Source organism: Heliconius melpomene, chromosome 20 (assembly GCF_056956725.1).
Source record: "Heliconius melpomene rosina isolate 202511_hmr_F chromosome 20, ASM5695672v1, whole genome shotgun sequence".
In the NCBI taxonomy this organism is placed as follows: domain Eukaryota; kingdom Metazoa; phylum Arthropoda; class Insecta; order Lepidoptera; family Nymphalidae; genus Heliconius; species Heliconius melpomene.
The window spans coordinates 13,858,705-13,880,926 of NC_140408.1; the positions used below are offsets into that span (position 1 = coordinate 13,858,705).

The 22,222-nt window shown below is 34.5% G+C and overlaps 2 protein-coding genes across 2 annotated transcripts; one reads left to right on the forward strand and one right to left on the reverse strand.

Moving 5' to 3' along the window:
* Positions 1 to 1,160: 1,160 nt before the first annotated feature.
* LOC146528125 (dynein axonemal intermediate chain 7-like) lies at positions 1,161 to 21,922 on the forward strand. The gene is made up of 25 exons (XM_085204584.1): positions 1,161 to 1,190; positions 1,633 to 1,654; positions 1,869 to 1,982; positions 2,607 to 2,650; positions 2,930 to 2,999; positions 3,289 to 3,392; positions 4,776 to 4,867; positions 5,255 to 5,388; positions 5,480 to 5,532; positions 5,736 to 5,873; positions 6,855 to 6,929; positions 7,280 to 7,479; positions 7,781 to 7,947; positions 8,526 to 8,661; positions 8,957 to 9,057; positions 9,354 to 9,429; positions 9,844 to 9,929; positions 18,329 to 18,485; positions 18,591 to 18,733; positions 19,394 to 19,469; positions 19,789 to 19,942; positions 20,213 to 20,361; positions 20,841 to 20,910; positions 21,155 to 21,256; positions 21,761 to 21,922. Exons 1-25 carry the CDS (start codon positions 1,161 to 1,163, stop codon positions 21,896 to 21,898), a joined length of 2,631 nt encoding a protein of 876 aa, XP_085060710.1. The 3' UTR covers positions 21,899 to 21,922.
* Positions 10,382 to 17,336, reverse strand: LOC146528126 (uncharacterized). The gene is made up of 8 exons (XM_085204106.1): positions 17,090 to 17,336; positions 15,587 to 15,759; positions 14,995 to 15,140; positions 14,453 to 14,624; positions 12,870 to 14,216; positions 12,317 to 12,450; positions 11,778 to 11,905; positions 10,382 to 11,551 (listed from the first exon to the last, which is right to left on the reverse strand). Exons 1-8 carry the CDS (start codon positions 17,125 to 17,127, stop codon positions 11,338 to 11,340), a joined length of 2,352 nt encoding a protein of 783 aa, XP_085060232.1. The 5' UTR covers positions 17,128 to 17,336; the 3' UTR covers positions 10,382 to 11,337.
* Positions 21,923 to 22,222: the final 300 nt, after the last annotated feature.

A 22,222-nucleotide genomic window follows, 5' to 3' on the forward strand; every position in this document is an offset into this window, starting at 1 on the left:
TTAGAGACTGCCAGTTATACTGCACGATATTTTTCTCGTAAACATTTATATTGTGACCGTAGTGGCGTAGTAGCACAGTGTCTGACTGTAAGCGCGCTGGTTGTAGGTTTAGGGAAAATGAATTGTTATTATTTAACAAGATAAAGACGGCGTTGATCTCCGCTGCTTACTACGGAATTTTATCGAAAATTGGGCGAAAAATAAGCGAGGAAGTGTCTTCCCACTTCATTCAGCCTACCATGCTATAGCGGAGTAAATTTTCTTACTAGTTATTCTCGTACCATTGGTTTATTATGATAAAAAATAAACAGCCTAAACTACTACATACTTTTTATTATTTTTTACCTCACGTTGTATCTTGCATATAGCAGGGTAAGCAGAAAGAACCTAGTGCTAAAACACTCAGTACCCCATGTACAAATTATGATCTAAATTAAAGTAAATAACCGCCAAAAACAATCAGTCTTGGCATTATATATACTTGCAATCTATTATAAAACAATAAAATAAAAAAATATATAATAAAAATCGTGATCGTGTCGTTGCCTGTTAGTACTAAAGAGCGCTAATAACTAACAAGTGGCGTAATTCCCATACATTATAATTGAATGAATGCGACAGTGAAAATGCACATTGAATGCAGTTTCTTATTTTTTTATTTCCTTCAGCTTTACGCTGGATCCCGTATATATCGAGGTAGGCAGTGGAGACATAATATTGAGGAGGGGAAATTGATTATTTTGACTCTGGTCTTCGTGGCGTTGAGCTTCGCGGCTCAACACATAATAATTATAAATCTTTATTTTCTTCTCACAAAGCTTGTTGGTAGTGGCGATGTTTCGAATATTAGGCGTTGCGTGGAAAACGGAATGACTTAACACGAGGTTCCCCCTGTCTACCTGCATGTGGTCTATATGCAGGATACAGCATGATGCTAAAAAAACTGTAAATTTCCTTTTTTTAATGTTGGAGATGCAAATTCACTATTTGGTTTTTTACTTGTTTTTCACAACGATCCTCTTTTATTATTCTAACTTTTTTTTTATATAAAATCATTAAAAGTTTTATAATCTTTAATATTTATAAGTCAACATTGATTTGACATTTGAATAGATTTCGTAAACATTTATTTTATAATATTATATTTATTTGTATAGAAAATGGCGAAAAAACAACACAATGTTAAAAAAGTAAGTGTTAAGCCATTGCCCACGCTCCCAGACTGCGTGTTGAGTGGTGGAACTAAGACATCTTTGTATGAAAATTTCGTCACATACGGTGTTAAACGTATAGTAATTAAAGATGTCTCTCCTAACTTTCCATGGCAGCACTGTTATTATATTAAGACGAAGCACGGCGTTGAGTTATACCACCTAACAGAATTCGGCAGAAAGTGGAGAGCGAAGTGTTTTAACATTAGGCTCCCTCTGCCTACCCTGCTACATGCGGGATGCAACGTGAAGCTGAAAAAAAAACAGACTTGCGAATATAATAAGAATCATTGGTTCCATTACATTGATAGTTGCTCCTAATAATAAATTTTCTCATATATCTCCTATGTAAGGGCAGCGGTCAGTTAAAATTTTATTAGTAAATAATATTTATTTTCACTAATCCGAGTATTTTTTTTAGGTTGAAAATCCAGAGGTACCAGGTAAATAAACTATTTCGATACTCTGGAAACAAGGCAAAACGCGGCGTTGAGCTCCGCCACTCCACTTGGTTAGATTCTCACTCCCCTGTGGTTCTCAATTATGTGGGATAAAGCGTGAAGATGAAAAAATAATTTTCATTTTATTAATATTGTTACTTTATAGAAAATATTTTCCTATACCTACATTTATTTAGTTACTCCAAATAACATTCAGATGCAGTACAACAAGATGAGGAGTTGGTGGCCACTACTAACTTGGAGCCGGAAGTCCAATACACTGATACTTCCTATACCAGCGCATCTTTTGAATCCTTGCCACCTGTTATTGGTAAATATGTATCTAAAAAAATAATCTAAATTATATATTTTTGCTTTTTAATTCATGTACGAAAAGTTCAGTCTAAACAAAAAAATCCTTCGACTGTGGCCTCATATTAGGACGAAAACTGAAGTATAATGCTTACAATTGCAATTGTCATTCACAAAATAAATTTATAGATATAGACAAAGAGTAAATTACATCGATAATGTCATAGCAACTCCTCCACACCCATCTGTTTACAATCTCTACGTTAGTAAAAAAAAGTTTTTATCATCGACATTATCATATAAATATGTGTCATAAAGAACTGTGTGAGTATTTTTTTATTTGATACTAGTTCTTGTTGCTGACTTTACTTACTTTATTATATTTTTGGTGTAATTTTCATTATTACTTAATATTCGATTTGGTTTGGTGAACTAGAGGTAACTAGAGGTAGAGCAGGGGCACTAAAGTGCTAATGTAAACGTGACAGGTTCGATTCCGAGGAAATCAAATATTTAATATTGTCATTTCTTCGCTCTGATAATTAGGCATAGCGCGGTATTTGGTTCCGCCACTCAACACGCCATGCCGAGCAATACTTATACCAATATTATTATTATTTATGTTAATGTTTTATTTTTCTAGAAACAAAACAAAAAAAGAAGAAAGGAAGAAAGAAAACTGAAGAGGTTTGCGAATAAAAACTACTTTATAATACAATAATCTCAAAAAAATATTTAATTTTTACCTTTACGCCGTATCCCGTGTACCTTTAGCAGAAAGGTTGTGTGCTAGTGTTGAGACACTCCGTTCCCCATACAACGCCCAAATTTGAAAATGGAACGTGACGTGTCGGAACTCTCCGGGGTTTGTCTTATTACCAGAGCGAGGAAATGAAGATAATGTAGAAATCGAATTATCTAGATCGTAAATCGAAGTTAATTTTATTAATAATTTTCATATTACAGGTCGTCGAAGAAGTTGTTAAGAAAACCAGCAGCCAGCTGTTTCAATGGTCTGAAGAATCCCTTCCTTTAGGTAAGCTCCACTTCCCACCCCCATTTTACAGAAATTGAATGTGGAGTGGTGGAACTCAACGCCGCGTTTTGTTTTGATATCAGAGTAGGGAAAGGAAAATAATAAAATATTCTGAATGGGAATCAAACCCACAATCCTATTGATTAAATAGAGTAAACTCTATAAAACTGCGGAAGTAATAAAAAAATATTCAAATCTTCAATTTCTTTTAGTTACATCTTAAGATAAGTTTACTTTTGTATAATTTTTGTATTTAATAATATAACTGATGAAACAATTTATTTTGTAGAGGAGCAAGTGGCGAAAGTGGAAGAAGAACAAGTCGCGGTAAAGAAAGGCAAAAAGGGGAAGAAGGGTAAAAAGGAGAAGGAAGTATATCCTGCCTTTGAAAAGGTATCAATATATTTTAATAAAATAACAGTTGTCTTAATTAAATTAATGTTTTCTTGAGCTTCATTCTATATTCCGGATAGATTATGTTAATCAGAAGAATTCCTTTGTTAAGACACCTCTTTCCTCATTTTCCAAGATTGCCAGTTAAGTAGTGAAACTCAACACCGTGATTTATCAGTGCGAGGAAATAAAAATAATACAATCTCCTGAATGGAAATCCAACCTATAAGTCGCGTTTACAGTGAGAAGTTTCGACTCAGAATTAATAAAATATTATTCTAATCTTACACATTTTTTTACTTAAATGAGTTAACTCTAGTTATATCAGCTCATACGACAGTAATAAAGAGATGCATCACTGTGTTGTCTACTCTCCACCTATGCTAGTGATATTATTCACTAACCAGATGAATAAACGAATAATAATGTGTATAATATTTTCGTGTCTCCATCCGAATTTGAACCCACAACCTTCGCATTAACAGTGATACACTACCACATATTGTGTGCGTTACGTCAATGCTATTAGCATAATCGATAAAGTTTTTTCATAATCGGAACAGTGGAGGAACATCTCATTTAAATGTTTACACTTCACCCCTAAGTTGACAGAATAGGTTTGTCTTTGATAGCTTATAGACATACGCATAGTGTTTTTTTCTTATAAAGTAACTATGAATACATATAATATGTACATATATAGTGTTCGATCATAGTTGTAATTTTTTTTAAGTTTGTTTTTGGGTGTGCCCAAAATACCCATATATTTATGTGTGCTTTAGTGATTCTGGTTATTTTTGTGTAAACAATATATGTTTGTAATTTATTCAAAAGTCAAGAAAGTATATAGATTAGAGCAATCAAAAATCTGTTAAAATTTATAATATATAAATTTATAATATTTCAATTTGATATGCTGATAACAAAATTAGAATAATTTCATTTACAATTTAAGAATTGAAATTTATCCGATTTCCCCTGGTCTGTGAATTTTTTTTTTTTTTATTTTATGGACATACCTGCTCTCAACAAGTATTTTTTTGTTTACTTTCATAAAATGAGAGAGAAATGAGAGAGAAAATGAGAGTTAATTAAATTCTTTAGCTTGATATTATAATGATAGTTACGCAAGCATCCGAGTGCAAAATTACTAAAATTGCTTATACGTACTTGTGCTTACTTACTACATTTCATCAAATTGTGAAATAACCTGACAAGCTACGGTAATACAAAATATTAACAAACAATGATTTTTTGAATCAGCACATAATCAATTATTGGAACAGCTTTTTTTTGTACTCGTATAATTGTATTAGTTTTAAATCACTGACGTTGAAATTAAATAATTGATAACAAAAGTCAGTAATATATTTCAAATAATAGCCAAAAAATTGGAAAACTATGAATAAAAAAGAAAGAGAGGCATGGCTTCTGCAGAAGATAGAAGAATGGAAAGCAGAGAAGGAAGCGGAGAAGTTAGTTGCTTTATTTTTTTTCGAAACGGCTATTAGTTTTTATAATAATAAAAATTTGCAAAGCAAAATACAAAATCCAGGCACATGGAGATTGGAATTCAATACTAACATATCCTTTCTTTTTAGCTTGTAGCTGTATCCCATATATACCGTATATTCCTGTTTAGTGAACCTAGTGTCAAGACATCCCGTTCTCTACTCTCTACCAAAATTCAAGACATTGTCTGTTAAGTGGAGAAACTCAGCGCAATAATTTTTCTTACTTTCTGTCTTACCTTCTTTGTGGAAATGAAATTCACAATCATTACGGTTATTATAGCAGTCCCATTGCGACATCACGGCCTTTCACGCCACGTATTTCTTGACATTTTTTATTGTTCTCAACAGGCAAGCGATTCTTGCTGGAGCCAAAGAGAAGAGGGCAACCCTGGCTCGGGAACGTGCAGAGTTGATGGCAAAAGACACTGAGGAGCAGGATATTCGGTCGGATATTTTGGCGAAAACTGTTTCTTTGTTTAATAGTAAGATTTAAGTCTTTGACTCCACATGAAATAAATTACTAAAGACGATGATTGACGAGATTGACTGAACTTAGTTTTTATCTATTTTCAGAATTTGAGAGGCAAAAGTTTGAATTCGGCAGACAGAAGCAACTCGAAGCAGAAGTTGGTATCTTTTTTATCTTCATCTACTGTTGTTCTATTTTCTAATGTTAAGAGAAATAGCGGCATAATTTTTTTAGCTTCATGTTTAAGACTCATTAAGATACTTCTGTTCCACAGTTTCCGCAGAATTCTGAGGACATTTACTAATAAAAAGAATTTAAAAAAATATGTGTGACAGTTCCATGTAAACACATCTGTTCCAGTGGCAACAATACCTCCGCTGTGACGGACTTCCCGACCCCCGCGTAGTGACGCAAATGAACACATACATACATTTGTGGAGAGAGAGTGGTGTTTGTGACGACGACGAGCTTAATAGGCGATGTAATGAGGCTTTACCGGTTAGTGGCCTAGAGAAATATCATTTTCAGCTGAATTCGAAACTGACACTTTAGTTTTGATGTCAGTTTCGAGAGAAACCGTAACCAAAACTTGTTAATATATTTTGGTTGAAATCGGAACTAAAATATTTGCCCCTTACTAGCCGTATCTAACTGAAACCTAAAAGCTTTCATTTGGTCAATATTACTATTTTAATTGATGGTTATTTGCCAGTTTCGAATTTCAGTTTGGGCTTTGGCCAGGTTTCGCGGAAATATAATAAATAATAATATTTTTATATTATACTAGCGGCCCGCCCGCGGCTTCGCCTGCGTAAACTACGTTATTATTAATTTTTGTCTCCATGAGTGTGTCCTATAAGTGACATCCATGCAAAATTTGAGACTCCTAGCATTTGTAGTAACGAAGTTTCATACAAACTTTCAACCCCAAAAAAGCCCCTTAGAAGTCGAATACTGCAAATTCCCGTCTTAGGGAGCACCTACGTCCTATAAATAACTCCTATGCAAAATTTGAGAATCCTAGCACATGTAGTTTCTGAGATTTCGTGATGAATGAGTAACCTTTCGATTTTATATATATATATATAGAAGATAGAAGATAGAAGATAATATCATGTTAGATGTTACCGCGTCTTCTAATAATACTAGAAAATTCAATACGTTTCTAAGAAAAACATTTATATTTACTTAGCTCATTTAGACTAGACATAACATTTTGCCTTGTATGGCCAAGATAACTCTATCCGGCCAGGTGCTATAGCCTAACCATTAACTTATATTCACACGATGTATTATATTTTATATAACCTTTATACTATGTTAAATCGACTGTTTAATATTTATAAAATATATGTAGGTATTTTTTTTTTCAATTCCTGCCAATAATTCCAAAGATTATTTTGTATATCCAATAATACTCTTCAGCTTCAAAATATTAGTATAGAGGTATAATGACATACGAGTTTGTACATATTACAGATGATTGAAATGCTAGAAGGATTTATTGCAGATTCAAGACAGTATACCGAAAGTCAAGGCAGAAGCTATAACGAGGTTAGTCCTCACACACCAACTTATGTGGTAGAAATTGAGAATGCAGTAACAAATTACCCCATACTATTTTCTTTAGGGTTTTTCCTGGGGCTAGGTTCCCAAGTTTCCTCTATATAGATAAATACAGCGTGAAGCTAAAATTAAAAAAAAAAAGAAAACAACTTTGACGTTTGAGGTCGTTGTGATACAGCGGCACAGTTGCAACCTACACATCACAATTGGGGGAAGGGGGGAATGACTTATTCTCATTTCCTCACTCTGGTGACGAGGCAAAGCGTGGCATTAAATTCTGCCATTCAACACTCATCGCCTCAATCTACTTATTCTATAACTTTATCTATTTACTCCAGGTGCGCTTAGCATTGCGTGAACAACTGTCGAATGCAATCCAATGTGCTTCCTTCACGCTTCTACGTGACTTAGAGAATTGTCTCAAATGGGATTCCATAAAATTGGCAACGTACCAAAGAGAGTTTAAAGGGTTGCGATTAAATCTATGGGTGGCTGTGCCTCTGCCGACGAGGAAGCCTAAGCCAGTTGAACCAGAAAGGTATGAGACCTTTAGGTCAACTTATGATTTTTTTTGGATATTACATGTTGAGTAGAAGAACTGAACTCGACCACCTGTAGTTAAGTAATGAAAATCTAATCATTGTTTAGCGTCACGCTTCACACTGCACACATCACGGTGACTAGAGGGAACATAGCGATAAGTCACTCCATTACCCATTTCAGCCAAATTTTAGAGGCATTACGTGTTGAGTGGCGGAACTCAACGCCGCGCTTTGTCTCCTCTAATTCTAATTACTATAAAACCTTTTTTTGTCTTATCTTATCTATTTTAATTTTAGAGAACCCGTAGAACTCGAATTTCCGTCTATGAAAGTGACAGTTAAATTGCCAACAATCATCGACGGCTCCTGCGTGTGCGTGCGCGCAGCACGCTCCATGATAGATTTGCTCAGCGAAAGTTCCAAAAGTTTCGCTTTAAACGCCGATATGCCTAATCGATATGAAGGTAGGATGTTGATTAGATTTAATTGTTTTGATTAAGATATATATATATGTATGTCAATAATATATACCTATGTTTAGTTAAAATGTATACTTATCTAGTTTTAAAGCAACTTCACGCTGTACCTCGCACACAGCAGGGTAGGCAGAGATAACTTAATCTCTCTCTCTCTGACACTCTGTTCCCCATCTATTTTTGAATTGGAATGTCACCGAATATTGTGTTGTATGTTCTAGTCAGTTATGATCTTCTAGTGGCTGTCGTGGTGCAGTGGAACAGCATCTGACCCGAGGAAGTTATCCCTTAAATTATTTTTATTAAATATTTATAAAAAATAGTTGAAGTAGAATTTTCAAAAAAAGCCATAACGAAACTTACTATATTAAAATTTTTGTGGTGTTCAGTTCAACTGGTCCACAAGGAAATGACTACAACGAAGTATTTTAACTAGGTTCCCGCTGCGTGTCCTGCTATATAGCAGAATATGCAGATGGAACCTTCTGATACTGTCTTCTCTTGTCTTCGTTTGTCGTCTGACGCTGTCTTGTGTGAAGCTAAAAAACTATTTTTTTTCTTTACAGATTTATTCGTCTTCAACATCAACGAGTATATAGAGACGTACAAACTGAAGAAGGAACAAGATGATATAAGAAACAAATTCTATAAAGAGATCGGTGCCAAAATAAAAGAAGTGGAACTCTTTTTGAAGACTAATCCGTAAGTTGTTAAAACTCACAATTTCCGCATTCCGTGTCTCCATATGGCCAACTATTACTGTGTGTTAATTTAAGAATCAATAATATAGTCCGTCATGGTGCAGTGGCCCAAGCATGTGTGACGCAATAGTTATGGGTTCCCACGTTCATAAGAGCAAACTCTTTATCTGTATGATATTAAGTATTGATTTTGCCAAATGGAATTTGTATATATATCTAATTATGGGCTAACTAAAACAGTTAACCAAGAAAATGTTATATGCATAAAAAAAAAATCTAATTTCTTTAAATACTAGATACACCAAAAATGAAAAAGAGAAAGAAGAATTAGACAATCTCAACATGGCGGAGCCGCCTTTCTTACCGGATCCTAGAACGTTTATTGGCGAACAAAATGGTAAGATTACATTGAAGATATAACTAATTAAGGTTTTACGGTATCTGGATTGTGGTAACTTACCTGGATTCCAATATCGATCGATTTGTTGTATTAAGTTTTGACACATAATAATTAATAGCTTCAGAATGGTCCAAAGGTAATAGTAACTCCCCAATATTTACCATTATCTTTGATGAGGTTGAGGAATAAGGACAGGTGTTGGTCCTATCTATCCTCCTTGTTTATCTTCTTTTTATAAAAGAAGCATCAGCATCAACAGCATCCTTAAATTTATTTTCTATTCATCTTTTTAGAGGTAGCGTTCGCCAAATATTTGAAGAGCTGTATGATTCGCACTAGGACTGGGGAAGTCAACCTTAGGAAATATAGGTAATATTTTAATATTTTCTTAAATAGCTTTAACTTCGCTTATAACAGAGTAAGCTGTGAACCTAGTATTTTTTAATACATTTAAATTAAACATCACTAACACACCTTATTTCAACTTTTTCAAAATGATCTATTACAGCGATTGCTTTCCCCGAATGTGGTTCTGAACTCACACCTGTTATGTGTTTAGTAAAATACTGTTTCAATGCGCCACAATGGCCTCAATTCCCAATTTTCTAAAAATAAATAATTTACTACTACAACCAATTTGACAACGAAAATTGTAGCGGTGGTCTCCTTTTAAAAAAATAAAGGATAATAGAAAAAGATCCCAAGTAAGAAGTAGAAGTAGTTTTAGAAGAAGAATAACTTTGAACTAAAGTATTCTGATTTCGACATTCCACAATTTTTCAGGATTTGTAGCGGAGTACTAAATTTGGACTTGCTGATGACACCGCCACAGCCTAAAAGGATCGGCGGAGAGGTTACTTTAACTACGCGTGAGTCTGTAATGGTTTACAATGTTTAATTTTAAGTAATATAAATGTATAATAATATGAGGTAGTCGTGACTCTGAGGTACAAAATTGCGACTGTTAATGAGAAGGTAGCAGGTGCGCTTCCCACTCGAGAAAAGAGAATTATTTCATATTTTCTTTTTTTCTGGTAACGAGTCAAAGCGTCGTATTGAGTTCTATTACTTAGCACACAATACCTCAATAATTCAGCGTAAAGTCTGGAAAAAAAAGGTCTACTAAAGTCTGTTTTTTTTTTGAAAAAAAAAAACTGTCCGGAATGGGAATTGGGCCCCGTGGGCGTAACTCTGTGGTCACTAAATTGCGAGAATTCATATATTAACACTGTTAACGATGGCGGTCGTCGTTGCCTCTGCCTACCCGTTATGCGTGATAAGGCGTGAACCAGAAAAAGTAAATAAAAGAAAAATATCCAAATATGTACAAAAATATATATATTGTCTAGTTATCACCACAAATGTATAGGTTTAAAATATGATGAATAAAAAGTATATAATATATGCATTATATTTGTATTGTATATATAGGCTGTTCTGATGGAATGAACCCTCTCCTGAGCTGAAAGCATGACAACAGAACCTAATGTTCTGAGACCCTCAGTTCCTATTAAGACACTTCCGTTCCTCACTTTCTTTCGAAAATGAAAGATTTAATTCATTTTCATTTCTTTGCTCTGGTAGAGAGCTTGGAGTGTGGAAAAAAGCGGGAAGCTGCTTGTGTTTTTTTTATTTTTAGACTGTTGTTATTCTAATTACACTGATTTAATTTAGTGACACTATATTTTTATTTCATATTTAAAAATAATTTAATTTACAATAAAAATACGTTATTTTTCATTGTTCTTCTCCCGTCATTGTCTTTCTTCTTTATTCTTTTAATATACATTTATACGTTAGGTTTTTTTATATAACATTACACAGTTTCATATATAGATATATAATGAATATGGTCAAATTTTTTCCATCACATAAGATCCACCCTCGGCATGTCTTTTTCTATATTTTCTTATATATTTTTTTCTATTTGCAGCTTTACCATCATAGCCTTAGCTTTGTCTGCCAGAGCAGGGATCTGGAAATGATTAATTCCTTCGAGTAAATCGAACCCATGACCATCGTACGTACACACACATCGTACGCTGCCCGTACAGTTACAACATTAAATTACGTCCCATATTGCGTAGAAGCGCCCTGAAGTACATCAAAATAATATCGTTCACTTGGTACAACAATGACGTAATTGCAAATGTCAACTATGTCAAGATACATGAAAAGACTGTTTACAAACTGTGAGTGCGTCTTCTGTATGGTATCAAAAAGAACAAATAAATCACGGCACCAAACAACCAATATCTAATAAGATAAAATATTCGATCAGGCCAAAGACACGTTCTCTTGATATTTCGAAACTTGTGTGACAAGACTCTTCTTCATTCTTCTCCAGAATAAATCCTTTTCAGATTCTTCTTTAGGCCATACTATGTAGGTTTTTGTTAGCATTAGATAATGTAAGGTGTTTGGACGCAAACGTCTTGGTATTTCTTCCAGAAGGATTAGAATGAGGTCTTCTCGACGTGTTTCTAAAAGCCTGAAGTAAAAATAAATAAATAAATCAGCTGCTCGCTGTATCCCGCACACAGCAGGTCTTGAGACATTGCATGTTGAGTGACGGAACTTAACGCCGCCTTAACAGAGCGGGTAAACGACAATAATTTATTTAGGAACAAGTAAGAATTTTAACGACAACCATCACGTTTCAGACACAGACACGTCTCTAACTCTAAACATATTAGGTATATAGCAAATATACTTGCCTATGTTGTGCGAGGTGCATCTCGAACTGGCACCATTGGCTCAGTAGAAATCTTTTGGAAATTATAAGCATAATTGAGCGAGATCTGTCCATGCAAGATACTATGTTTTCTAATATTGATAGTCCCACCTGAAAAAATATTATTAAAAATTAGCGAAAATGGCTAAGCATCCTCATTAAGAAATCAACGAAGTTACCAACTTCTTTAATAAGATTGAAAAAGAATGTAATCATCTTAAAATTTTCTTTTGTTTGTTAGTTCATACGACAATACTTTTAATATTCTTGACTTCACACAAGTATATAAATTCAATTTTAATATTTTTTTCTTCTTCAAGCTTTTAAACATTTTGACTTTGGAGAATTCATCTCCAAGGTCAACCGAAGTCTCCCTCTGACTGTCTTACCAATATTTTGCTTCATTTTGTGATAATATACTTATATTTTAATAGCAAATACATGAGTATCTATTTTCTTTTTATCAATGTCCTAAAAGTTTTACTGTGCGTTCCACTCCTCCTTATTTAAAAAAAAAAGTACCTGAAAATCTCTCTCATGAAGGCACACGCTGATATTACAGTCTTTTTCCACATGAGGTAGGAGCTGGTCCAAAACCCAAGCTCTATCCTCATTGCAATACGATACGAACACGTCGTAATTGAAAATTGCACCTTCTGAAAAATATATTGAAATATAGAAAGATGAGGGGAAAGATGGTCTGACAAAAGAGCAAAATTTGTGAATCCGATATCTATTTGGATGAATGAGCTATTTTCTATTTTATTCGCTCTGGTCTGGTGGTGCAGATCTGAGTGCCAATACTCAACACGCAATATTTCGAAAACTATACGGAATGTGAAGAACGGAGTGTCTTCTTAAAACTAAAATAAAAATATATTATATCACCTATACTTTTCAAAATTTGTGTGCCTGTTAACCAATCATGTTAGAGTAATTGTCATTAATAACTTTCATAACGTTCTTTATCTAACAATTCATCAAACTTCACATTTTTAGCTTTAATTATTTTGCAAGAATATAACAAAAAATATTTTATTATAACTTTAGTAAACTATATAACTGTATTCCTTACCAGTAGGTGCAGTATGTTTGCTAATTAAGCTCAGTGTAGCTGAATTCTTCATTGTTATCAAGAAATATCTAAAATTTTTCCTAAATATATAAACCAAATACAACAGCGGTAGCAGAAAAACCATTAATAATAGTAAAAGTAATTTGTTCCACCCTCCCCTTATTTTCTCCGGCATATCGAAGTCTCTCGAATTTTGCGAACAGCTGGGCAATTTCATAATTTCTGACGTCTTACCATTATTGATTGAAAGACATTGGTATTTATCCAAGTATTCATTGAAATCAAAGAAAAGATAGTAACCAGCAAGCTTAGAAGCTGATAAAATTTTGCAATTACTTTCCTTATCACAAAAATTTGTTATATTACTCCTTTTACTTATAAGTTTGTTGAAATCGGAGAATCCGGTGTGAAAATTCGTGAAACTATCTGTATTTCTGCTAATACTTGATATGAAACGCTCATTTTTAAGCGTTTCACTTCTCAAGCCAACTTCGAAAATTTCTCTAACGAAACAATTACACACAAACAAGTTGCCAGACAAACCAATATACATCAAATCCTCTATATCGTAGTACATATCTCTCGTTATTACGTTTATATTATTGTTTCTCAAAGATAGCAGTTTTAAATTTTTCATTGAAGAAAATATATTGTTAAACCACCTTGACATTTTGTTATTATCTAGATCTAAAATTTGTAAATTGCTCAATGATGATGCGACAGCACTAGATATCTCTGTTATTTCATTGCCAGTCAATTGAAGCACCTCCAGTTTTGAAAAACCCTGGAAACCATCCATATTCTTCAAAGCTACTTCCTCAGCATATAAAATTTCAAGAGTGTCCCTTAAACTTCTCAAAAAATTGGTTGAATACAATATGTCTATGCTGCCAGAGACATCCAAATATTTTATTTTCCTGAAAACGATGTTATCTTCTCTTATTTTTATCAAACCTGTATAACACAGAGACATTCTAACAATACTGTGTTCTACACTTTTTATCATGTGAATATTACGTGAACCCACATGAGTAAATGATAAATCTAATGATTGTAAATTAATATCTTTGAAAAGATCCATTTTATCAATGTGAATATCTTTTGGGATGTCGTCAGCATCACGAGCGTGGTTTCTACTCAGGTCCAGATGTTTCAATGCTGTTAAAAAATTAAAAGTGTTTGCCTCTATATAATGTATTATGTTTTCTCCCAAATAAAGATGTTGTAGCGCAGGCATTCTTTGAAAAGAATGATTACCCAACGCCTGTATAGCACACGACCGAAGATCTAATTCTTTTAGGTTTTGAAATACAAAGCCGTGAAATCCAACGGACCACATCGTTAATTCTGAAAAGAAAAAGTAGTAGTCCCTAAGATTAGCGCGTTCAACTAAACAAACTCTTCTGCTTTGTAATATTAGTAAAGAAGTATAAATTGACCGATCTGTCTGAGTGAACCAGGGTAAATAAGACCTAATGTTAAAATGCTCTGTCCTCTACTTTCCAACTTTTTAGACTCGCCACACTTTGGCTTCCAAAGCGCTTTATCTATAATTATATATCTATAATTTATTAAAAACTTACGTTTCCGCATATATTGCTCATCTACACTTATTTCATTATTGTTAGTAGCGTTCATACTAACATCGTACATGTCATCATCGACGTAGATCATGCCGAAGTTGTTGCCATAGAACGTGATGTACTCCAAGGTTTCTTCCAACCTTTCACCAGACTTGACTGACAAGTTAAATATCTGTAAGTACAGTGTTAATGTAGGTGTTAGCAGGGACATGCGTATTTTCTTTTTACTTAATAAGGGCAGTGTAGGTACGGGTTGAATTTTTTTAGGATCAGATGTACTGCACAATTTAAATATAGGTATGAGTTTACTAAATTTCATTAGGTCACGAAACACGTCTCTATAGGCTATATAAATATAAAATATAGTCACGAGGTAAGAGGAGCTACAGCGTCTATAATATGATTAATAAACTTGACAGAAAAATCTAACGTTTTCTTGATGTATAGGGACTTAAGTCTACTTCAGTTGACCGATTTTAATTTAAGTAAGCATAAAGATAAAAAAATCGAATACCTCAAAGAAGAAAAAAAGCTCTACTTACAGAAGGCACTCTCGTTAGTCTACAGTTGGCCATGCTTAGGTATTTGATTGTTCGTACTCTAGAACCTTTGAATCTGTTAATTTGTTGCTCTAACTGCCTCACAGGATTGTTTCTTTGGGATACAACTAAACTCGATATATTGATTTCTGAAAAGTATATGGAAAGTTTGATTTTTTTTATTTGATTTTCTAATTGTATTAAAGGATACTTTTTTTTCACACTGTATATCACACAACGCAGGGTAGGCAGAGGGATCCTGGGATTCTAGTGTTAAGACACTTTTTTACCATTACGACACTACCTTACCCCACTTGCCTCCAAATTCTGGAGACATCACGTATTGAGTGTTGGAGCTCAATCCCGTGCATTTTCTTGTTAATATAGCGAGGAAGTGAAATTATACAATATTTCATTGCAGGATAACAAACGCCTTTACGGTTGATTCCATGAAGGAGCTCCGTTCTCCGCTTTCCGCCCCACTTCGATATATTGCATACTTAGTGGCACAACTCACTGTCATGTCATATTATTACACAAAATTTTACCTATTTACCCCGAAATTTATGTTATACCGAAAACAATGTTTTCTTACCTCTAGTATCCCTAAGGCAGCCATATTCATCGACCCAATTTTGCAAGTCTGTCATATAACCTGTGAGACATCTCTTGTTCCTATAATTATCTATTGAATGATTTCCACCTCCATAACCCCCTCCATACTCTCTGCCCTCTGCTGTAGATGCGAATAGAACAGATAAGCAGAATCTGGAAATATATTAAAATTATATATTAAAATAATAAATGAAAAATAGATATAATATTTATATTTGTTAAATGGGACCATGTCTGAGGGTTTTGAATCAGTTTGATTACCACTCGAAGGAATGAGAGAATATATCATTCCACTGAATGAACTATGTTCATATCATTGTATTACACATTGCATTCAAGATTGGTCCTAAAATAGACAGGTGCTCTCTGTCTGCTCTGTCCTAGAATCAAAGTTGAGTTTGTTACCGTCTCTTCGTAGCAGAACCAATGACGACGACTTAACCACTATATACCCTACTCCTACCCTGTTATATACGAGAACACAGCGTGAAATCTTTACCTAGTCAAACTTAATAAGTTCTTTGATATCCAAATATACGCAATTAATCCGGTTAAATAATTTCATTTAAAATTAGTCTAGCTTTCTGTATTCAGAATATACATATATAAGTGAGGACAAAAATATTATCTTCCATTAATTTTTATTTTCATAATAATGCCATCAAAGCGCTGATAATGTCTAACATCGATGATGATCTCAGCGTATTGTATAAATTAGATAAATTTATATATAACATCATAAAACGGCGTTAAACCGCATTTAGGACGAGTCCTAGATCCTAGTAACGGCCGTATTTATTACTTTAATATTTTATCCGAGGTAATGCCGTTTGAATTGCGACATTGAGAAGAGTTCGGACAATGCAGGCGAACGCTAACTTATGTTAGCTTCTTGCTGTATTCCGCACATTGCAGGCTAAGCGGACAAATCCGCGACCGGAACACTAGTTAAAAAATATATCATGGTGGTATTCAACATATTAAAATCTTTTTAGAATACACGTTCGAACTATTGTACGGTTTAGCAAGATATGAACCGAATTCTCGGTATTTTTTTATCTTCTTTCATAAAAATTAAATAAAAAAATGATTTACCGACTTCCAATATTTGTCACCTATCTAGGGATCTATGTTATCGAGGTGTAGGTATGTCTCCTGCAGAAAAAAACTACTAAACCAATTTCAATGGAGTACCCTAATGTAGAAAATCATCACCATCGTATCAGCCTCCCTAAGAATCTCCATGACGATCGCACTGTTCTGCACTGTCTTCCTGCGACCTTAACCATATCGTGGGTCCACTTGGTGAAAGGCTGGTTCGCAGCCGCTACTGGAATACCTTTTCGCCCCAAAGGTCGCCATCGGTTCTCCTAGCATTGTGTACTACCACTTCAACCGAGCCTTATTTTATTTTAATGAATAGTGAAAAATCCTTTTCTTGGCATCTGTTAAAGAAACATAATAGCAGAAACCGTCTACTTACACAGTACTAAAAATCATTTTAAGGTCCAATCCATCCATCCAATAATTATACAATGTTAATCAAACACGAAACACATTTTTACACGAAACACATTTTTACACGAAACACACATCACTTAATGTAAATTAACACATTTTTACCATGTTACACTTATTTTTTACGTGTTTTTGTATAAATTCATGAAAAAAAAAACACGTTTGTGCGCATCGAGTGTTCCGGAAAATGACCAATTTGCAATAGACTATCGAGAGATAGGTGATATCTTATCTAATATATCGAATACGAGTATATCTGTTTTGAATATGATTTGAGTATTATTGAATAGTAAATAAATGTTTTAAGTGACGTAGCATTTTAAATTAAGCAGGTAATTACATACATCGAAGAAACGGAAATACATACGTACGTGTTAAAAACATAACACTATGGACTTCGCCGCAGTCGGGTACTAAAATTGTAAATTTTATATTTTAAAAAAGTAAGTGTTCAGTGTTGCCAGCTGTTCTCACCAGAATTTCCTTCTGATAGGATCAATTCGACGTTTCAATTGTGTGTAAAAGTCTGTTTTTGTTGAATTCCGCCATTCAGCATTTGATATTACAAGGAAAAACCAGAGTGAAGTATTAGTTTTACTATAAATTATTAATATCCTCACATGTCAGTATTCAAGCTGTTATCTTAATTATGTATATATGTCTACTATCAGCTTAAATATGATATTTGTTAGTTTAATTATATATAATTCGGCATATTTTCTTTATTTATAAAAAAAAATCAAACAAGACAAACAAGCGGGGCGTTGGATTTCACGAATCAACAAGAAATGTCTTGAAAGTTAGGCGTTGCTCGGAGAACGGAGATTTTTAACACTGTTTCCTATCTATCGTTCTACATTATGACACAGTGTGATCCTAATTATTAAGTAAAATCGAATTTGCGACTGCCAAATAATTCTCATTCTCCCTATACATATAGAATAATACTTATTGCGATAGGTTTTTTATACTTTAACGGAACTGGGTACAAGCATTTCGTTGTAATTTAACAGATCGATGATTGTGATAAGATATCTGATGATGATGTAAAAATGATGTTTCTAGTACAAAATATTTTTAGATGCTACAGGACTAGTGCACAGAGCAAGTGTGTGAAATTATGACTATGGGTTCAAATTCTAATTCGGGTAATTTATCTATACCGAAGTATTATCACTTTTCTAATTCAAAATTACCCTTTCAGTGCAATTGCCAAAACAACTTCAACCAATGACGTACCAAGTGCAGTATAGAGCTCCATCACCCCCTCCCCCCGGAGTGACGAGAACACCTGAAGAGATTGAAGCAGAACTCAAGAAGGTGGAGGCTCAGTATGAAAAGCTGGCTTTGGTTTGTATTGAGTAAGTTTAATATGGTATTTATTGATATATGTAAAATGTGGGCAGATTCCCAAATTAATTAATAAATCACTTAAATAATTAATTAACTAACTTTTAAACATTAAGTCTCCCCCAAGACGTAATGTGGACGGAACCGCCCGTGATATTCCAGTGGCAGGAGTCGAGGAAGCTGTGGACCAGCAACTACGTGAACGACTACAAATTCAACGAAGATAAGTTGACGGTTCAATTCCGGACTGGTGTGCTTTGTGAGTTTTAGCTATACGCTTTACGAATCCGATAAGGACGATCAATTAAATAGGTAAAAGTGGCTTACTACTAACAAATACACTATTGTATTCTGTTTAAACATACTACAATACAAATGTATGCATATTCAGGATTGAAATTCAAAATGAAGTTGTTAAAAGTTTGAGAAACATAATCTATATATATAAAAGGACTTGTCCTCACTGACTGAGGTAAGACGCACGCACAGTAGTAACCGCTGTGCGTAGGAACGTGACATTTGGACAGATGTTTACTTTCGTAATCTGGACATCCACTAAGAAGGGATTTTGAAAAATTTGAACCCTAAAGGGGTGAGATAGACTTAAAAATATTTCATTGAACACATGTTCACCCCTAAATACGCAAGCGAAGTTGCGCGCGTCCGCTAGTTATATTATAAAGATACAAAAGTACTGTATATGTTATGTAAAAATATATAAAATATTCAATTCACATCCAAGGAAATAGATTATTTAAATATTCTTGATCTAGTTGCAAGACAGAGAGCTACAATATATCGAAAATTTTGTAGTATGTGAGGAACAGAGTATCTTAACAATAACGTTCGTCTGCCTATCCTGCTATATGCGGGATACAGCGTGATACCTTAGTAATAATATTATTTTACGTTTTGCAAGGGCCAATTGGAATAGCAGCACTGCGGTACGGTAACATGCCGTACCAAGGTTGGGATGTGAAACCTGATCCAAATGGGTAATTTGCAAAATATTTACTTACTTTATAAATTAAAAATATTATACAAATACTTGGAAATTTAACACTCAGACTGTCACTGCGACAATTGTGGGCTCGAATACTGCTGGAGGGGAGTGAACGATTGTCATTTCCTCGCACTGGTGACACGACAAAGCGTGACAACATTTCCAATTTATATCCGCACTGGTCGACGTTTTTCCGAGAAAATCTTGTACGAGCGAGTAGGCAGCGCCAGTCGATAGTGTGTTCTCAAAAACAACTGAGGTCTTCTTAATATGTCATTTATTTTAAACTTCTTCTTCCCCCATTCTCCTAGCAAAGGCGTCTTAGTATCTGTGACGGGTGTCTGTGTAACCGTCACCTGGGTCTGTATCGGTAACGTCGTCAAACTGAAGTGGATAGCCAACGCAACGACTCCTGCGCTCAAGGAACATTTTGATAAGCCGTACAGTGTTAAGAGGATGATACAAGTAAGGTTTAATAAAGATGCAATGGGTAACAACCCACAGTCGCGTTGTAAACCCACAGGTTTCATTCCCATTCGAGGAAATGTAACATTTATTTAAGTTTATATTTCCATTTCTCTCCTCTGTTGTCGAGGCAAAGCGCCGCATTGAGTTGTGCCACCACACAATACTTCCAGAATTCGGCAGAAAGTGGGGAACGGTTGCCTCTGCCTACTCTGCTGTGTGCGGGATACAGCGCGAAGCTGATTTCATTTGATTATTTCTTTTAACTAGATAATGCGTGAAGCAGCCTGCGATTTGTTTCCGGACTTCGACGCCCACAATCACATCGAAGGAACTTGCCCCAAAGAGTGGGTGATGGAAAGACATCACTATCACGCTATGGCATTCCTGTCTAGGTCTTATCAGTTCCAGTGGAGCAGGTAGGTTTTTATAAATGGCCGTGACAAGCAGACATACAAACGGATAACAAATTGATCAACCGAGGTCTCCCCTGCCTCTCTTACCACTCATCCTTCTTTCAAAAGTATTTTTTAACCACATGAGTTGCAATCACCATTTCATTTTTTTGATTAAAACGGGAACTTTTAATTAGGTCGATATTTATTAGATCCTAATATTCTTCTTTTCGTGAAATCTAGGTAGGTTGTAGGAAAAGCAAAATTATGTGGTTTTCTTGTCTAAAATTTGTAAAATAAATATTTATTATAGGCTTTTTACGTTGGTATATATATTTTTTTATACAAAAAAAAATATGGAAAGAAATAATTTTAACATATTCAGTGACCATATTCAATTTAATTCATAATAGTATTAATTTTTTCAATGTTTTCTTATGAAGTTAAATTATCGTCCGTAAATCGACTTTACAGACAACCAGTTTTGTTTTCTATAACTTTAGATGGAACGTGACAGCGGGCAGTAGAAACATTATAATGCAGGCGCGAGAGGCGGTCGATAAGAAAAGAGAGGTATTTTAAAAATTATTATATCTATAATATTTATTATTATGTCAGAGCCGAAAGAGTCCACCGTGGATCAGCGGCACAGTGTGTGATTTCGAGCACGGGCGTTGTGAGTTCGATTCCCATTCGAAATTGTTAAACACTTCCATTGGGGCGCCATAAGATTAGAATACACGTCTATTGATATAAGATAAATTTATCACTATGTTCTTCTAAAAAAATATTTTAAACAATAAATATTAATTTACAGGCTAAATTCCAACTTCTACAAGTCACGCCGCAAAGAGTTTCCATACTGAAATGCATAGAGCTGTCTCAAGAATTTAATACGGAACCCGTTGTTGGTTTGCAGGTAGCCATAAACAGTATAGTTATTGGTAGTTTGCATAACATAATATAACATCAGCTTGACGCTGTATCCCGCACACAGCAGGGTAGGCAAAGGGAACCTAGTGTTAAGACACTCCGTTCCCCTCGTTCCGCCGAATTCTAGAAGCATTGCGTGTTGAATGGCTGAACTTACTTATTTAATCTCTAAGATCTCTTAGAATCAAGCATTGTGTTCTCCGTTTTCATTTCAGTTTATCTTCTTCTTCTTCTTTGTGGCATATGAATAGATTGTTCAAATTAAGATTTTCTAGTGTTTAGCCACACTGACTGTGATACCCGTTGGTTTAGTCATTTAGTTAGTTCCGTTAGTTCGTCAAACGAATATTCGTCATATGCAAAGTGGTCATCGTGGCTTGACCCTGAGGAAGGTTTTTTTAATAGTATAAAAATAATAGGCATTAGGCATAGGCATATAAGGAATTTAAATTCATTGTATACTTAATTTTATTGTGTAATTTTTTTACAGTTTTACCCAGATCTGTTTACTCTAAACATGTCCTATGGCTCAGTGGACGCGAGACGCACCACCTTCAATATGAAATACAGATTGGTGGAAACTGTATTCGATTTGCTTCAAGAACTTAAATTGTGTAGTTATTCTTGAAAATAAACAGAACTGATTGATTAATTGTATTTTTGTTCATCGTTAATCAACAATATGTACTCCTTTTTTCAGCTTCACTCTGTATTCCGAGGCAGTGGCGGAACTTAACGCCGGGCTTTTTGCTTTGGTGCCAGAGTGAAGAAATAAAAATATTAATAAACGTCGCGTTACAGTCACTGTCACTACCTTGGGCCCCTGCGCCGCCACAGCCTCAATTACTACTTGACTATTTCATTTGTTTTTGCTCCACGCTGTATCTGTATTTAAGGCACCTCCTTAGTCCAAGCTTCATGGTTGTGAGTTCGATCCCCACCAGGCAGTATT